General features: G+C 40.4%; 1 protein-coding gene across 1 annotated transcript; it reads right to left on the reverse strand.

The window, feature by feature from the left end:
- Positions 1–12649: 12649 nt before the first annotated feature.
- On the reverse strand, positions 12650–17893 carry noc4l (nucleolar complex associated 4 homolog). Its single transcript, XM_069673642.1, has 15 exons — positions 17741–17893; positions 17452–17572; positions 17040–17146; positions 16429–16536; positions 16141–16290; positions 15934–16036; positions 15756–15790; positions 15613–15663; positions 15386–15497; positions 15186–15246; positions 14520–14630; positions 13523–13686; positions 13288–13370; positions 13069–13182; positions 12650–12881 (listed from the first exon to the last, which is right to left on the reverse strand). Exons 1-15 carry the CDS (start codon positions 17891–17893, stop codon positions 12762–12764), a joined length of 1593 nt encoding a protein of 530 aa, XP_069529743.1. The 3' UTR covers positions 12650–12761.
- Positions 17894–19529: the final 1636 nt, after the last annotated feature.

A 19529-nucleotide genomic window follows, 5' to 3' on the forward strand; every position in this document is an offset into this window, starting at 1 on the left:
TTATCTTCCCTTTTTGTATTCATAGCAGTGGGAGAAGCGCACAAACAAAAACTAATAATCATTTCCCGCTGCTTGTCTACATCTGTTACAATATCTCATAAGCTGCTCCTACCCAGTGTTTCCAAACACTTTATTAGAAATGGCATGTTTCTGCTTTTATTTCTTTCAGTTTTATTGAAAAAAAAAATAGTGTCAGTTTGTAAAAGTCCTTCCCAAGAGGTCAAGCCTTACTTGAACTATAAAAGAAGCTTTGAGTGGAGGAAAGACAGGGCTCTGAGTGCATTTAGGAAATATGAAATGCAGGCCGACATAGAAACTGACTTATCAGCTTCTCGGCCCTACTAGTGCTCGCAAATGAAGCTCTGGGAAAAAGGCTTGAGGTCATATCTACTAAACAGTACCCAGCCATATAAGCATATAGCGCTCAAAGAGTCTATGCTGAAGGAACTGTAACGAAATGTTTTAATTTTTGGTCCTTTTGCCTTTGATAGGACGTGTGGGGAGGAAGGAGTGAGGACGACATGCAAAAGGCGGCCGAGATCAGAGATGAATCAGCGGCCAAAGCAGCAAGGACTTTCCCTCTATATATGAAGCACCTGCTCAACCGACTGAGCTTAACTGGCACCCCTTACCACATGTTTAATAACAAGAAGAAGATATACTTTATTAATCAATTTAATAAATTCAATGTTTTCACTCTGTTATTATGACAAACATAGGCCTGAAATACGCACATGCACAAACCATTCTATGGACCTGCATTACTGGAGAGATGTCAGAGTGAGGGGGCTGCACATGGACTGAGCGGGGGATTCAGTGCCTTGCTCAAGGGCACATTGACAGTGCTCAGGAAATGACACGGCACCTCTCCAGCTACCAGCCCCAATTCCCACGCTTAGTCCGTAGCGGGACTTAAACAGGCCACCCTCCGGTTCCCAAGCCAAGTCCCTACAGACTGAGCTACCGTCTACCTAATAACAAATCTTGTTGACAGGAATAGCTATAGGGAAGCTTCGTACAGTTTTCAAGGCTGATATCTTCCTCGTCAATTATATTAGTTATTTGAGACAAAATGTAAGATGATGTAAACACTTCAGATGCCATATCATGTGTTTTTAAACTCTGATACTGAGGTCAAAGTTAGTCCAAACTCAAAGGCATCGACAGAGCAGAAATCTGAGGTCTAGGACACAAGTCCTTAAAGGGGCCATATCTGTTAAATGGATATTCTCACATTTTGCATGGGTTTCACATTTTTGTGTGTTTATTGTTCACAGTGAAAAAGTGAAAACTGCATAATTCCGTGTTTGTCCAGAATCACATTTTTAAAACGGTCACCTCTGAAACGGGCCGTTCAGAACAGCTGCAGGTTTCTACGTAGAACTTGCTTTGGCTGAAACTGACCAATCGTCATTCACCGTCGTTCACCTCAGGCTGCCTTCTTGCACTAGCTTGCAGTCAAGTTGTTGTCAAGATTTCAACTTACCATTCCGATACCTCCTGGCGATTCTGGCTCGTACATAAAAGGCCGAATAGCCAATCCTAGAGCAGCCATGTTTTCCACAACTATGTAGTGACAGTGCAGTCAGTGCACACGTAGGGGCGGGGCAATGCAGTCACTCCAAATACTGTAAGCCAATCATGGCTAAGGTCTAACCTTTGAATGGCAAAATGGCTTGTTTGTTTCAGGAGGAAGGAGAGTCTCCGAAAAATAATTAGATTAAACAATGTTTAAAACAAATCAAACTTCACCAACGTGATTCAAACACACATTAGAATAATAGAACATTGATTGCAGAGCTAAAATACGTCCACTTTAACTACTATTATGCATTTCACATGGCCTTACAAGGCTCACAATTCTATTTCAAACACAGGGGCAGTGACCTGCACAAGCTGGGATTCACTGAGAACTGGTGAAATACCACAAAGATACATATGACGGATAGGTCAGCTGTAGAAAGGTTTGGAAAACATAAATGGAACTTCTTGTCTAAACCTGCACATCACTTGTGACAACAGATATTACAGGTACACTTGTTCATCAGTTTTAAGCTGATGAACAAGTGGAGGCTGGGGGTAACTGTGTATTATGCAAAGCAGATAATATGGCTAGCTGTTAAGATGTTACAGCATATAATTATGTAATAGAAGTAGAAGTGAGAATTACTCGGTGTCATGATGAATTAAAGCCAGTAGCTGTTTATGTCTGCAACAGTGCTGGAGAGCCTAAGTGTGTTTTCATTCAATGGTTTCCTTCATTCCATCATTTCCTTGGGTTTATATGTCATTTCGGCTTCTTTGGCTGACTTATGATGGAGCGACACTGTAGAGTGGAAGAGGGAAGCAGCATGTTGTGGTTGGATCTGAACCAAGGGCATTGTGGTTAAGTGGCGTGTGTTCAGCCAACCGTGCCACCAGGATACCCCAAGGTAATCTCATTTAGACTGGGGGTTGATTTAAATAGATTGTCACATCGCCATCTGGTGTGTGAGTGAGATAGTTGCATCAGTGATGGCTTGTGCAGTCAGCCGTGGATGCACTGTGTAACCGTTGACCTGCTAAAAGCTTTAAATCAAGCTTTTAAAGCTTTTTAAGAAACTTCTCCAAGAGATGTTTTGTTATGTTTCATTGCAGTGAGGTTTGCACAGACTGCTATTCATCTAGAGTCAAGTACTCTGGAGAGACATAAATTCACCAGCACTCAATCACTGCTCCTCATAAAGGGAATACATGTTGTCTTGTGTTTCCCAGCATGTGTTAAATTACAGTGAATCACAGCGGCTACAGCAGCACCGTGTGTATCATGTCTCCGTCTCACATTAAGAAAACAACAGTATGAGATTAAAAAAGGGGACTGGGACACGTACGTTTCTGCTGATACAAATAATGAGAGCGTCCCTACCTGAACAGCCAGTCCCCTACTTTTGTCCCAAAATGACTCTCTTCCCTTCCCGTCACATCACAAGCTGGCAGTGAAGGCGGAGGTGACACGTCCGTGTGTGTGTGCACGTGGGCTGCCGGTGTTCGAGTACCCCATGTGGGCTTCCAATCTGCAGCTTTAATAGCCTGCCTCGTCTGTATGCCGCTGTAACAGGCTGGATGTCTCACCCTATCAGTGAGAGCAAAAGCAGCTACAGTGGCTTGGCACTTCACACACACACACACACACACACACTCCCTTAGTCCCACCCCTAAATCTGTTAGCGCGTCCTCTCGCGCTTTCTTGCTCTTTAAAAATCCCCCCTCCCTTCTTGTTTTGCTCTCCGTCTCGCTCATACGCAGACATGTGCACGCCCAATTCAAGTGACCACAAACAACGTCACGCATACAAAATCAGATATGTGTGACAGCTTCAGATTAACGGATTGTTTAAATATGTTGAGCAGTGATGATGTTTTAATCATGACATCACGGATGAGCCTTGAGTATACTAAAGCAGAGCAGATCCAGCATGCTGTCTCCTCTCTACCTTCCTGTCCAACAGGCACAAGATGTTGATTTTTTATTCTGCTGACAGAAGCAATTATCCACACATCACTGCATCCCACATTTATACATATATCTCATAAATATCTCGGTATTCCTCAGGCATAAGTGTTTCCTTGGTATTACTACTTTTAACTTTCCTCTTGCTTCAAATCAAATCCACACTCTCATGTTGCTGGACAGACCTCAGTCACAAACATCCCTTTGCTCTCTTCACCCCTCCTAAATCCCTCATCAGAGGACTCAAATTAAATCGGCGTGGCGGTTTTCGTGACGTTACGTCAGCAGCAGCAGGCGTCCAGTGTGTTCTGTCATTAGGCGCTTGCTGTTTTAACACTGGGACGGAGGAGAGGACAGAAAGAAAGAGACACTAAGTGTGCGTGAGTGAGGAGAGAAAACAGAACGTACGCTCTGTTCCACTCTGTTGCCTAGCAACACTTGCTCACTGTCTGTTCCCATCTTTTACTGTCGAGCCATTACTCCTGTAGTGCATCGGTTTTCAGTCATGACATGAAGCCCTGTGAGACCGGGGATCAGGAACAGATGGGAACTGGTTTAGGCAGAAATATGCAATGACCCCTTTAAATATGCAAATACCTGAAGGCAATGTGTCATTTCACTGTTTAAACAAGCTGGTGCCTTTGGACCACATCATGACCCGGCCTCTTTCTCAACTTGGATGGATTTTAACTCTGAATGTCTCTGAAGAAGGATGCTGTCCTCTTCTGGCCATGTTGTGATTTTCACTGTTACCTTAATTCTAGTGTCTTACAAACACCTGGGATGATGTTGACCACTTTCTTTACACCTACTGACACATGATGGCACAGTGTTTAGGAAAGCTAAGGTTATTTGATATTTCACTTCAAGGCCTTTTGCTTCTTTTTGTATGTCTTGACCCATAGTAAAAGTAACAGCCGAGGATAGAGAGCCTATTATACATATAAAAGAACAACCCGTCTGAGTGATGGGCAGCCAGTCTGAATCAGGCAATTTAATGTTGCTAGCAAAGCTGCCGAAAAACACGCCAGCAGACAAGTGTACATTTGTTAGGGATCGGCTGCGGTAAAAGATTATTGAAAATGGATTTGCGGTCAAAAACATGAACCTCTACATTGTAATGTTACAACTGGAGGAGCTGGGATGAGATTAAGTAGCATGCAGGTACCCAGCCAATGTTAAAAAGCTTAAAAACAACACAAAAATCTCATTGATAGAAACATGATTGCTTTGTGAAACCAAGTCAGAAAACATACAGGGGAAACGGCCTTTTCACGCTCTTTAGTTCAATATTGGGGAAATTATTTTTTCTCCTTCAGGAGGCCTTGATTTGGGATTTAAAACTTGGGCAGACAGGGGCTAAAAATAACCAGGAAAAAGGGAATTATACAGTCCTGACAGTATACAAGAACCTGGTGAATAACCAGAAGCTGACAAGCCCCCATTACTTTCTGTGTAGCTTCACTGTAACGCTGTAAAGGACATTTAAGGACTTTAACAGCCTCGACTTTAACTTTCGGAAAAGAAAAAAAAAACTGAGTGCAAAACACACAAGCCTCTACATCATGAAGAGTCTCTCTGTATGAGACTGGACATTTCACATAGCTTCACTGGGCGCACAGAGGACTAAGATATTCTTTAGAAGTGGATCAGGAATATTACAATTATTACACTATTATTATCAGAGTGATCTGTAGATGGCATTTAGTTGTTCATCACCAGGCAATTAATAAAATTATCACATATATAACGTTCCTCTACTAGTTAGCTTAATCAAGAAAGAGCTGCATGGAATCATTACAGACCAGTTGCATTATAAATAGAAATTATGTGCTGAATGAACACAAAGTACACCTTGTCTCCGTCTTTTGCAGTGTAAGCAAAAAAAAATAAAAATTCTTGTGTAACAGTAACAGAGTGTATACAGGATGTACAGTACTATTACATTAGAAGGAGACAAGGGTTGTTTTTTTAAGCATGTCTGCAATTGAACAAAAGATCATGGAAAATGTTGGTAGGGCAGGTTCGAGTAAATGCATTTCTGAATCATCTACCACCCTAAGAAGGACACACTTATGATGGAGGCACCTGGGGATCGGTGGATTATGTGTATGGGTAGGTGATATTGTGGTTATATGTCTGGTTATGTACTGCCTTTTTTTGTCTTGCGTGTCATGTATTCTTATTTGAATTTATATGTAAATATATTAAAACTTATGGGAATATATATTTTTGTGTCTATGTTTGTATGTACACTAGCTCTGGGAAAAATTAAGAGACAACTCCAATCTCTCTCTACATGGCATGGCCAGTCAAATCCAGATCTGCACCCCACTGAAAACCTCCTGAATGTGATCAAGAGGAAGATGGATGGCCACAAGCCATTGAACAAATCCAAGCTGCTACATTTTTGCGGCAAGAGTGGGCTAATGTCACCCAACAGCAATGTGCAAATCTTCCAACAAGCATAGACGCTGTGATTAAAAATCAAATATTGATTTCTGACTCTTCCTGAATTAAAACATTAGTATTCTGTTGTTTAAAAATGAACATGGTTTTCTTTGCTTTATTTAAGGTCTGATAAACAACCTTGCATCTTTTTATCTTAATCAGTTGTCATTTTCTGCAAATAAAGTCCTAAATGAGAATATTTCAAACTAAAGTTAATTTTACTCAAAAACAAATGGTGATTGAGCTGATGGCCCACTGATGAAAGCATTTGCCTTTGCAGTGTATAGTATTATTATGGACTGGGTGTCTGTGGCAAAAATCACAACGGCGCCCAGTTAGTGACGCGTTTTCCATCAGCCAGCAGTGGTTGGTCTGCCAGAGAGGGTAGGCGGAGCTAAGCGGCTGCTTTTCCGGTCTCTGCAAGCGTTGCGAGTAAACAGTAATCTACTATGGCTGAACAAACAAAGAAAAGATCGATGACTACAGATACAATTTCAAACATAAGTGACACACATAGGACACTGTCTGGATAAGTGCGCTTCCGCAATTACCGTTTATTGCCAAAAGGTGCTGCCAAAGAGAACAAAAACGAGATTATAACTTTAAGTAGTGGTTTAAAATTAAAATCAAAATTACCTGTTTTGGGGAAAAAAAACATACATACAGCAACACCAATAGTGATCATGCTGTAGAGCAAAAACGAATGTTGAGATCAAATCTGATAAATTGTTTAAAGTCGAGGTGAATTGAAAAATGTCATTTTAATCCTTTTAGATCACATCCCCGGTAATTTTGTGCATCTATTTGACAATATAGGCCAAAAATACAGAAAATCCATTTCTTCGTATTCTTATATCAAAATCCGATAATTTTTTCTTCCTGTAAAAAAAGAATATCCCGCGTGCTTACGTAGGCTAGAACCAACCAATTTCAACCAATCAATCTGCAACATTTAGCCGCAGAGCACCAAGAACGCTCGGTCAGTTAGCTAGCTACTGCGCTGTGGAGAACGTCTGTCTATGCCCACTTATCAACGATCAAATCAAATCCCTCTAATGATATGTCCCGCCTGCACGTCCTGTTTCACTCGGAAATACGTCACGATACGGAAGCTAGATACTCTCGAAATGTCGTTTCAGCTCGACTTTAAAGAAAGAAAAATCTCTTTAAATGAACTTCTTGTTCTGCTTGTGTTTACCACAGAGCAGAAGAAACAGCAAACACGTTCCCAGTGACAAGAAAGACAAATTAGGTGTGAATCTCGTGTAAAAGCTTTTACAGGTCAAAATGTGTACAGATTAAGTTGTTAAAAAGGAACACATCACAATTAATGGCATCGCATAGATGTATTATTGCATTGTGCTGTAAAGATTATAATGTTGTAGGTGGCTTACAAACTGCAACAGAAACTCTTTCATCACAACTGTGCAAACAGTTATCCAATGTTACATCATAATGATGTGTTAGTAAGATCTGTCAGATTACACCGAGCAGATGTTCCTTTTTTTTCTAAAGCACACTCCATCAATTTAGGGCTCAGGGCTTTTCTCTGCTCAAGTGGACTAATGACAGAGGACGTCAGTTTTAGGATAATTTTGTAAGGCTAGTAAGAATATTAACTCTATAGATGAGTTTAGTTCTGTTGTATCATGTAGTAGTAGAAGCAGTAACCGGCCTACCTTGGCCTTGGTGTGCAGGTAGTGATGGTGAAGGTTTCTGGCAGCGATCATCGCCAGCTGTCTTTGGATCCACTGTAACTCCATCTGAGACCGCCTCAGCAGCTCCTCCACATGAGCAGTGGACGTGTGATCCCGCATTATCACCTGCAGAAGCAACACAACCAGGGATTACACACACACAGCAAACCTCACACCTCCACACGCTTACTGAACCATACACGCAAACAAAACATGCAACTAAGAGACACGATAAATGTGCTGTAAGAAGATGTATGATGAAAACATGTGCAGACACTACAATCAGTATTCATGTTATGTACCCTGGCATTCTAACCCAATGCTGAGATGAGAATTTTGAGGTTTCTTTGTTAAATAAAAAGCATCTGAAAACTGTATTTATTTGTTTTATATCTGTAACTTGGATAAAGTTTGTTACTTAGAGTTTACATCAGAGATATACCAGTACAGTATTTGTTACCTTACAGGGAGAACGTATACCACTGCAAATTAGCATTAGTTTCTTTTCATTTCAGTGTCATTCAAATTCTTTTATGACTTAAAGTCATAATCTCAAAGATTTTCATGTAAATAAATGTCTGTTAAGTCACTATCTATCGGCGAATGAGGTAACACAATGATGATTGAGCCTATGGCCCACTGATGAAAGCCTTTGCATTTGCAGTATATAGTATTATTAGACTGGGTGGCTGGTGTGGAAGAAATTGCAAGCGACGCCCAGTTAGTGACGCGTTTTCCATCACCCAGCAGTGGTTGGTCTGCCAGAGAGGGTAGACAGCGCTAAGCGGCTGCTTTTCCGGTCTGGATATCTGGGACATATGTGCCCTCCATTGCCTTTTATATCCATAAGGTGCCACCAAATAGATCGAAACTGAGGACATCGAGATCAACACTTTAAAGGAGCAATTCTCCCCTGAAAGAAGCCGCTGTCAGTCAAAGCTGGTGTTCTCTGTAATCGATAGAAGCAATAATATTTGAAATTGGCGCCACAGCTGTGGAGAAAGTTGTACAAACAGCTCGTGGTTTCGCCCATCCTACATTCCTACAACACCCAGAGTGCATTGCGCCCCTCCCTCTGAAAGAAACGGCCCAGCGAGAGACGCTAGAGTGAAATACTACTGTTTTTACTGCAGGCAATGGCTCAGAGCGGTACAGAATCCAAAATACGACGAGAATGTACGGGTGGATCATCGAAAAAATCTTCGGGTCTGCAGTCTACATTTCAAACCTGGCTATTTTGAATGAGACATGACTCAGTTATAAATGTGAAATGTCTGGGAGGGAAAACATGAGAGCAGGCGTTTCAAGGCACCTCACGGAACAAATGATTACATTTTATGGTATGTGTTTTTTTTCAGCTAAACACTGCAGACATTGGGCGTCCCAGATTGAGGAAGTGTAGTTTAGCAAGCTCCCTGCCTCCAACAGATGACATGTTTTAAGTAGTCTGGCAGAGGTTTTCCAGGGCCCATTGAAGAAGTGGATAGCGTCCTCCAAACGAACAGAGCGAAATTGCATTTTTTTCTACCATAATGGCATTAGCTCCCCATAATAGCATGATAGGACTGCGGTTGAAAATCGGCGAACTGGCACTTTAAGTATCCTGGCATTCTGACACGTAACCCAATGCTGAAAATGAGAATTTTTAGGGTTTCTTTGTAAAATAAAATTAATCTGAAAACTGTATTTATTTGTACTGTATGTTTTATATGTATTCATTTGTTTTAGTTCTGTAACTTGGGTAAAGTTTGTTACTTATAGCAGAACAAATCACCTGACTGTGAGTTTACATCAGATGTATTCCATTACAATATTTCTTACCTTACAGGGAGAACATCTACCACTGCATATTAGCATTTCAGGGTCAATCCATTCTTTTTTTTTCGGACTAAATGCACTTATATAAGTGTTCACGAAAAACAATAAAAAACGATCACCAAACAATCTTAAACTCACAAATCACCATAGATTCAAGCACAGAAAGGACACGTTCCACAAGTATTACAAGGAAAACGCAGAAAAATCCTAAATTTCCCCCAAACTGGTTGACCTGAAACAAATCCATTTTAACTCATGAAACTAAAATTTTCAACTGGACATAAACAACATTAACTTAAAGACTTGAATACAAAGCATGTTTATGTCACTAGAATATCTTAATTCTAAGAGTTTCTGGGCACTTACTGTACAACTTCTTCATCTTCGTTGAATAAAAAAACATAACTTTACATAAGGTTCTTCTGACTCTTATGATTGATACATATGAGGCCATGTGCATGTGTATGAGTTTGTTGAGTGAGAGAGAGAGAGGGCTCCACTCAGTTACATAAGAGAGGATTACTGTATCACAGCAACACAAAGGGGGAAGCCTGGACAAAACATACGCTTTTATCAGTCGATGCAAAATCCCCATCTACTTCGTCCTGTTTTGTACCTTTGTGCAAACGCACACAAACTGTCACAATCGACCTTTTAACAGCAACTTCCATACAGTGGCATGTGAAGGGTTAAGAAGGTTAATGCTGCCTGTAGGAGATTTGACTTATCTAACTCTACTGCTGCATCATAATAAATACTCACAGTTGAATTGGGTCATCTGCTTTCTGTCTTTTAAAGTAATGCATTTCTATTATGAGGAGCAAAAACTGTATCAATAAAAAATCACTTTTCATAAGAGATACTCAAAAGGAGGCCTTTTGGATACTATTAACAACAAAGTTGCAATAACAAATGGAAAAATAAGGACTGCGAGTGATCTGTTTTCATATTTCTTTTTTGAGCTAGGATTAATCAGCTCCCTTCCCTCCTCTCTCTTTTACAGCCACAGCCAAACGCTCAAACAGCTTCTCCGTGCTGACTCACCTTGGACAGCTTCTATTTCCTCGCAGGGGGACTGAAGGAGGAGAGGGAGGACTGACACAACAACAAACAACGCACAGGAGTCCTTATGCAGAAATGTCCCATCCTGCCAAGACCTCTATGAACCTGCAGTGCTGAGCATCTCTCTCACGCAGATTTATCAAAGAGAGAGGAGAGAGCTGCCTACGTCATTGTCAAGGCCTGAAGGAGGGGTTTCATTTCATATTCAACTATTAGTTAATCAATCAAATATCATTGTGTTTGATTGTATACATTGCTTAAGTTTACAGTATGCCATCGCCCTCTGAGGAAGTCATTCATGCTTTGTTACTTCATCCACTAAATTTGACACCTTTTCATTTTTGCATTATTACCATTTAAGTCCTTACAATTAGAAATACATTTATAGCATGTAACATGCCATAGGAATAAGTGCGGCTTACTATTGAAGTTGCTCCATTATTTTAATTTCTTTAAAAAGACAAAATATTTTTGCAATAGTAGCTGTAATTTGTTTAAGAAGTTTCCTTCAAGCTCCGTATGTCTCCCAAGTTTTAATGCATGCACTTTGTCTGCAGCAATTGGAAATCATTTTGTAAAGCTGCAGTTTGCATGTGCTTGAAATGGACCAAAAAGTTACATTTAAGGGTATTATGTTGCAGCAAAACTTAAATGTTCATAGGAAATCCTAACACGAGTACAGTGCTATATTTTAGCAATTAAAAATTGCAATTTGTATGTGACGAATAACTTTAAAGAACTCTTACCCATCCAAGTGATGCTCTTGGGTTTCTCTCATCCTCTTCAGTGTTATTCTGCCTTGCTAGCTTCTCACGTTTCCGGTTTTAGCCAAGTCTTGCGCCATGTGTCATTGGCTATCTTCAATAACAATGAGCCTAATTGAAATTAGAAAAATACATTCAAACTCCGACATTTAAACGTTTAAACTCCTACGTATGACACTGCATTACATAAGCATGACTTCAAACGCGTTTAGCTCTTCAGCTGTCTGTCTCTATCTGCATGCTTTTGGACAGCTCTCCCTGTTATGACTCGCTCTTTTCAAACTGAACTCAGTTATGATTCAGAATTTTCTCTCGCGGCGTTCTTGTACCCGAGGCTGCCTGCTGTGTGACCATATGGCTCACTTAAGAAGAGGATAAAAAAAACGAACAGGAGATGGAAAAAAAGGTATTTAAGGATAACCTTTTACCTTTTGTCACAATATGAGTAAAGGACTGGCAGTAGGAATTGTTTGTCATGGCTGGATCCCTATACTAACATATTAATAACCGTCCACACAGGTGTTTTCACTTTGCCTGATTAGCTCTTCTGTGTGCACGTGATCATACCGACTACGGTCAAGCATTCGGTCATTCGCATCTCCTACTCTTAATTTTGTAGCACCTGTGAAGGGAGGATATTATTTCTCTTTTTGTACTGTTTGTTGTATCAGAACAACAATCTGCAACAATTTGGGTATTTTTTCTATAGTAGCCTACATACGCTACAACATCTGCCCTTACAAAGTGCACATTACAATTTGGATACTTCGTCATAACAACGGACCTTGAACTTTGACCCTCTTGCCTTGTCTTGCATCTGTCACAGTCCAAAATCTGAATATTGTTGAAAAAAATGGTTGCCTTTAGAGAAACTAATCTCAAGCTCGCCAGTTGATGTGACATACTGTATATCCCGCTGCACTGCACAGAAAATGAGCGCAAAGGGCCATGCTAGCTTGCATATTGCTAAATGCGACGAGATTTGGTTGGACATCCTGGTATTTTAGGCATACTGCATTTGAGATACCTTTTTTGGCGTACTAAATAGCGTGGAAGCGTTGGTATTGAAAAACATCCACAGTTTGGTGACCTGACATCATTCCCACATTTAACCTCAATCTGAATAAGTGATCACCCCTGTGTGGATGTACTGGGTTTGAGTGTTTTAGCAGAAAACTGGTGCTGTAAAAGATTAAAAATGCTATAATGTGCCCTAGAGCTGCAAAGTTTGGTGGTAAGTCTCTGGGTTATCACTGACCATTATGGACAAATTTCTTCTCTCTAATAATGTGCCTAATAGAAACAAAGACAAATATTCACCATGAGTTTCAGAAAAAATGTTTTTATTGATGTGCAATAGTGACACATCGAACACATATAATAACACAACTCCAGACTAAATGCATTTCTGCTTTCCTGTTTCTGCTGCTGCTGGTCCCAGAAATATCACAGTGTATGCAGTTCATTATTTGTACTTATTTCATTCCAGACAGAAGTGCAGTCCTAACACATCTCCCCCTCCTTTTAGTAACTGTGTGGCCGTTTCAAACTCCAGCGGGACGCTCTTGATCTGAGACTGCTTCAGGTCTCTCTCCATCAGCTGGGAATGAAACGAACATGGGACACATTATTCATGCTATCCTGATAACAAGGAGTTAAAGATAAGTATTTATTAGAGTTAAATATGCATTAACTCTAATACAACATTGTGTCAGTGTTAGCCTAATTATTTAAAACAAAAGAGAAGGATGAAGAGAATCCATTTGTGTTTGGAAGCAAAACATCACCTCATATGTGGTTATCTCCAGCACCTCACTGATGTCATCCTCTTGTTCCGACAGGGGTGTGTTGATCAACATGGCTGCTTTGGCCACATCTGGATGGTGATGCTTCTGCAGCGACTGTAGGAGGGGAGAGGAAAAGAATGTGAAATTTAACTGAAAATGTAAATTATTTGCTCATCTTATATTCCAATCAACATGAAAAGCATCACATACTGTACACACCTTAATCTCCCACAAGCTGCTCTCTAAGGCTCGGCACTGAGCAGGGTCCTCTTCATCCATTAGATAAGGGTCCTCTAAAGGCTCTGTCATTATGATTGGAAATAGTCATCAACATATTCTAACATCCACTATAAGAAACCTCACAAATGTTTCAGTATTATAAAGAATCAGACTGGGAATGTATAACCCTGAAAATTTGAACTGGCTATAAACAGATCAAAGTACAAATGTTCACCATCTTCTGCGCTGGGCTTGTGGATAAGTACTCTGCAGGATGGGTGGCGACGGATCAGGTTGTAGATGAAGGGCAGCACTATGAGGAGAGCTGTGGGCGGTGCTGTGAGAGCCAAACGAGCCAGGCGTTTGGCAAAGGCAGCAACTAGGTACATGGGCAAGTGACTGCAAGCAAGCACAAACAAGTATACAAAATAATGGTACTTAGTTTTTACAATTTTTCTGGTTATTACTGCGAATACTGGGACAATGAAACAGGTGATTCTATAGCTTTAATATTCCAGCTCCAGCTAAAGTAGCACTTGAACTACATTTAGATTTATAGGTCTCATAAATGACCAAGAATACAAGTGTAGTTATACTGAGACATTTTGCAGTCCATCTATGACTTAAAGGGTCAGTTTGCCGATTTTCAGCCTCAGTCCTATCATGCTATTATGGGGAGATAATGCCATTATGTGCCTTTGGAGGACGCTATCTCTCTTCTCCAATGGGCCCTGGAAAACCTCCGACAGACTACATAAAACACGTCATCTGGCAGAGGTCAGGGAGCTTGCTAAACTACACTTCCTCAATCTAGGACGCCCGCCTCCGATGTCATGTCTCCTTCAAAATCGTCAGGTTTGAAATGTAATTTTTTAGACGATCCACCGGTATATTCTGTACCGCTCTGAGCCATTGCCTGCAGCGAAAACAGTAGTATTTCACTCCAGCGTCTCTCGCTGGGCCATTCCTTTCAGAGGGAGGGGCGCAATGCACGCTGGGTGTAGGAATGTAGAATGGGCGAAACCACGAGCTGTTTCTACAACTTTCTCCACAGCTATGGCGCCAACTTCAAATATTATTGCTTCTATCGATAACAGCGAACCCCAGCTTTGAGTGACAGTGGCTTTTTCCAGGGGCGAATTGCTCCTTTAAACGCAGGACCAAAACAATACTTTTGACTACAACTCCTAATCTGTCCAGTGCTACAAAAAAGACTGCAAGGATGGTCTTACCTGGAGCTAAGGAAGAGGTTAGCTAGATGGAAAAAGCGAGCTCTGTACTTCACATGGAAAACAGAAGGCTCGAGTAGATTATACAACTTCTTGTAGAATTCAGGATAATCTCTGCAAATAAAACACAACATAGTCATTTATGCAGCTTATATACACTCAATGGCCACTTCATTAGGTACACCTGAAAAATCTTTTATGATGCCTGTAATGTACAGGCTTTTTTCTAATCTGTCATAGAGTTGTTAATTCAATCTTATTTCATCAGCAAGGTCATAATTGGTGGTGGGGCTGTACTGAGGTGCATTCTATTCAGAGGTGTTTCTAATACTCTGGCCCCCTCATGTATGTGAATAGGGAGGATAAAGAATTAGAGACACATCTCAACATAAATGAGTTCAGTACAACACCACCTTTAACTACGGCCTCAGTAATAAACATCATTGAATTTACACACTTCAAACAAAAGTCAACAAAAACTTCATAAAAGCAGAATCCATGGCAGTGCTGTTGTATTGAACTGCATTAGATTGGACAGATGTACCTAATGAAGTGGCTGGTGAGTGTATGTCAGTCTACTGTTCTGCTTTATAGATTCAAGATGGGGCTTTATTTTGTGTTTCTTCTACATAATACTGCAATTAATGTGACTGTTATAACCATACTCACAGGTTGTGTTGATGTATGAGGACAAACAGGCCATTGAGGGCCAGCAGGCTGATAGCCCCACCTGTTCATAAAAAACAAACAAACATGATATGTCGTGTCAGGATGAGCAGCATCATCCTATTAAAAAAATACATCTCAGAATTCCACCTTGGTTCTTTTAAAGTAGTCATTATGTACTGTAACTACAGAGTAAAACTTACCAACTTCATAGGCAGCAGTCAGGAAGTCAATCATCAGTGTGGGCTTACTCATGTGTGGCAAGATAGATTCATGCAGGATCACCAGGATCTTTTTATACATGTTGCTTGGTAACTACAATAAAAGAGACAAACCATAGGCTTGATGGAGATTTATAAATGTGCAAGGAAATTGATTCAATTATAGTAAAGAGACATTTAAAAATATATTTAGGCATTTATTATAATACCTTATACTTGAGGTAGCCCAGCCACATCCTCTCAAAGACACGCTTGTGTTCCTGTAATGAGGAAGCACATTAAATATAACATTCAGCAAAAATGAAAGTGGCAAGCAAAAATTTGAATGTGTGATCACTAATATTTTACGTACAAGAAGTTTGGCAGCTTTCCAGTCCTCATGCTTGGCTAAAAAAAACAAAAAAAAACAGAACTTTATTGACGTGTATTAAATGTACAAAAGAACAGGCTGTTCTCCTCACACAGTGACAGTTCAGGGTCATCGTGAAGGGTAAAGTTACACTACAGCATTTGAAAAAAGCAACTCTCACCTTCTTGTTTGACCATAAAGTTGGTGAGCTCCGACTCCTGGCTCGGCACACTGATGTTGGACATGAGGGTGAACACATTGTTCTGATATACAGGCATCACACCCTGAGAGGAGCAAGACAAACCAACAGTGTTGAGCAAATTAGTAAAGTGATGTTAATCTATTCTAAGAATGTTTCGTAGAACAGCTACTTGCAGAATTTTCCTACCCCTTTGTTTTTCTCCATTACTCGGCCCACATTCTCACGGATGGAGCTCATGACATAAAAGCGCACGTCCTCCATCTCAAGGAACTCCTGGAATCTGGAGATCAGCAGGGAGTTGTCTGAAGTTTTGGACAGCAGTCTGTCCACCACTGCCTGAGCAAAAATAGCAAGAAAAGTAAATCAGAAGGCGAATAAGCCACTAGATTGATGTTATTAAAGCGTTCAAGAAAATTAATTGGAGTCACACATAAGAAGGAGGCACATTGATGGCTAGATTGCATAACATCCTACCTGTATGAGCTCTCTTGGGAAGCTGTAGTGTTCGCTCCAGTCCAAGTCCTCGAGGGGATGCTTTCCTTTTGCTGCAGCGAATTTCATCAAGCAGCAGAGGGCACTCTCCTGTTATTAATTTAAATAAAAGAGACCCTGAATGCAGCATAATGGTTGAAGACACCAGGCACTGTAAGAAAATTAAAACTAACTGTTGTTTAGCATTTAGAGGATCAAAGCTGGTATGCCATGAGCCATGACAGTACACAAGATAAAAACCAATAACCAACCGTATTATGCTGGATTACCTTTAGTGATCTGCAATCATTCATGTCTTTAAGCAATGATAATAGTGTGTTTTCATCAAAGGCCATGTTGACACCGAAATACTAGTAGTAATACTTAGTTATGCCTGCCATGTATTTGTGCACTAAAAAGGGGAAAACACATGCACAACACACACCCTAACGGCCCTGGTGAGAAGTGTAGGAAACAACCATGTGGACCAAAACTACCTGCCCTTCTCATCACTTACAGTCACTCTGATATAACTGTGTGTCTGAAAGATTATGCTGCTTGACACTTTTCTAATGTTAGTCAGAAGTAATCATGGGACTACCATTTCCACTCACCTTGACACTGTGAAGTTCATGGCTGAGGTGTTCAAGCAGTATCTCCACACAGCTGTTGTAACGGTGTCGCATAAACATGCAGTACTTCTCCTCAGCACTGTACTCTCCTAAACGATAAAATATACAGACAGGTTTCATTTGCAAGACTGTTGAGAGTGTGTCACCATGTTATGTATGATGTATAGCCAAGGAAAATCCAGAGGAATGGATATTATTTTACTGTCATTCAACAGAGCAGAAAGTTTCTGGCAGGTTTTAAATGTTCATTTCATTTATTTAATTTTCAGCACAAGTTTCATTTGGTATCCCATCAGTCTTATGAGCTGTTGTGGGCACTGCAGTGCTGTTGTGAACTTCTTGACAACCACCTCAAACAAGGATTAATTATACACGGTGATCAGCCTTTACTCACCACTCAAAGCCTCGTCCTCTTCAGGCAGCTTTCCCAAGAACAGCTCTTTCCTCTCCAACAACGTGGAGAACAATTTGCTGCACGCATTAACAGCACTGATAACAGATTTCTCCTTTTCTGACTGAAATGGACACAATGACAATGAGAAATGTATGACAAAGACACATACACTGTATTAATAAAGTATCTAGAGAAATAAACAGCCTGCTAGTTTACAATACAGCTAGCTAACCAGCATGTATCTTGTTGGTGTGTAATGTAATGCCATTTGGTTGCGTGTAAAAATTACCTGGAGGACCTCGAGGATGTCAAATACATCGTTGGCATGTTTTCTGCTCTCAAGTATATTCTCGACTTTGCTATTCAGGTCGATTTTAGCCAGTTTTACACTTTTTTCCGTTGTTTTGGTTGAACTCACGTTGCGTTTTTTGGCCGGCGCCATGATTACTGATGCGACGTTCACGCGACACTTGGAGAATACGAAAATTATTTACAAACATCATAAAAGGCACAGATCCTTGAGTATTTGTTTATTGTTAACATTATCCAAGTGATTTTAATATATATAGCCATACAAGGTTGTAATAACTGTGTACAACAAGTGTATTTATTATATTTCAGTCTTGTGATGTAGAGTATAGTTGAGGTGGAAGTTCTACTTTACTGTACGCCCATAGGTTAGTGAATGCAACAATACTCCAAAACACCCGATTGTTGTGTCGCCTCCTAGTGACCGGAGGATGGTTTTACTTCTTATCGTATCTGAGGATAGAGCTCCAATACAAACAAGTACATTATTGAGTACCTCAGATAAGTTCAATACTAAGTTAATATGATTCTTATAAACACTAACTCTATAATAAAATGAAATTGTTTCTGTCCTTTTGTAACTCAATCTTTACTGTGGCTGATATAAAAGCTAGCGTGTTGTTTTAAGGCTGGTGTTGACTTTCTTAGCTGCATACATTAATTTATTTTTATTTATTTTATTTTTAGTAAAAGCAATCTAGGAGTTTTGTAGGATAGTTTGTCAATGATCTTACTAGATCTAATTTTTTCAAACAAAGGGCATTAACTTCTTGAGTTTTGAAACAGGGCGTTAACATTCTCTGTGTATATCTTAAATTTTGCAAAACATAGAAATGCACTTGATTTAGCTAATTTTTAGTTTGGACGGCTCATATTAGCTTTGGCTGTATTTTAATGTGTATTCTAGCATGGCAGTTAAGGTAAGGCACACTCAGAAAGAGGGGCTGATTACAGCAACCACTAACTCTTCATGAAGTGCTAATAGCTTATTTTCATTAATTAACGAAACGCAGTGAATGAACAGAAGAGAAATCTAAATCAAATCAATATTTGGTACGACCACCCTTTGCCTTCAAAACAGCATCAATTCTTCTAGGTACGCTTGCACACAGTGTTTTGAAGGAACTCGGCTGGTAGGTTCAAACATCTTGGAGAACTAACCACAGATCTTCTGTGGATGTAGGCTTCCTCAAATCCTTCTGTCTCTTCGTGTAATCCCAGACAGACTCGATGATGTTGAGATCAGGGCTCTGTGGGGGCCGTACCATCACTTCCAGGACTTCTTGTTCTTCTTACGCTGAAGATAGTTCTTAATGACATTGGCTGTGTGTTTGGGGTTGTTGTCCTGCTGCAGAATAAATTTGGGGCCAATCTTACGCCTCCCTGATGGTATTGCATGATGGATAAGTGTCTGCCTGTATTATTCAGCATTGAGGACTCCATTAATCCTGACCAAATCTCCAACTCCATTTGTAGAAATGCAGCCCCAAACTTGCAAGGAACCTCCACCATGCTGCACTGTTGCCTACAGACACTCATTTTGTACCGCTCTCCAGCCCTTCGATGAACAAACTGCCTTCTGCTACAGCCAAATATTTCAAATTTTGACTCATCAGTCCAGAGCACCTGTTGCCATTTTCTGCAACCCAGTTCCTATGTTTTGATTCATAGTTGAGTCGCTTGGCCTTGTTTGCATGTCGGAGGTATGGCTATTTGGCTGCAACTCTTCCATGAAGACCACTTCTGGACTTCTTCGGACAGAAGATGGG

Source organism: Semicossyphus pulcher, unplaced genomic scaffold (genome assembly GCF_022749685.1).
Source record: "Semicossyphus pulcher isolate SPU_LCO1_2020_fin unplaced genomic scaffold, fSemPul1.0.p SCAF_22, whole genome shotgun sequence".
Classification (NCBI taxonomy): Eukaryota; Metazoa; Chordata; class Actinopteri; order Labriformes; family Labridae; genus Semicossyphus; species Semicossyphus pulcher.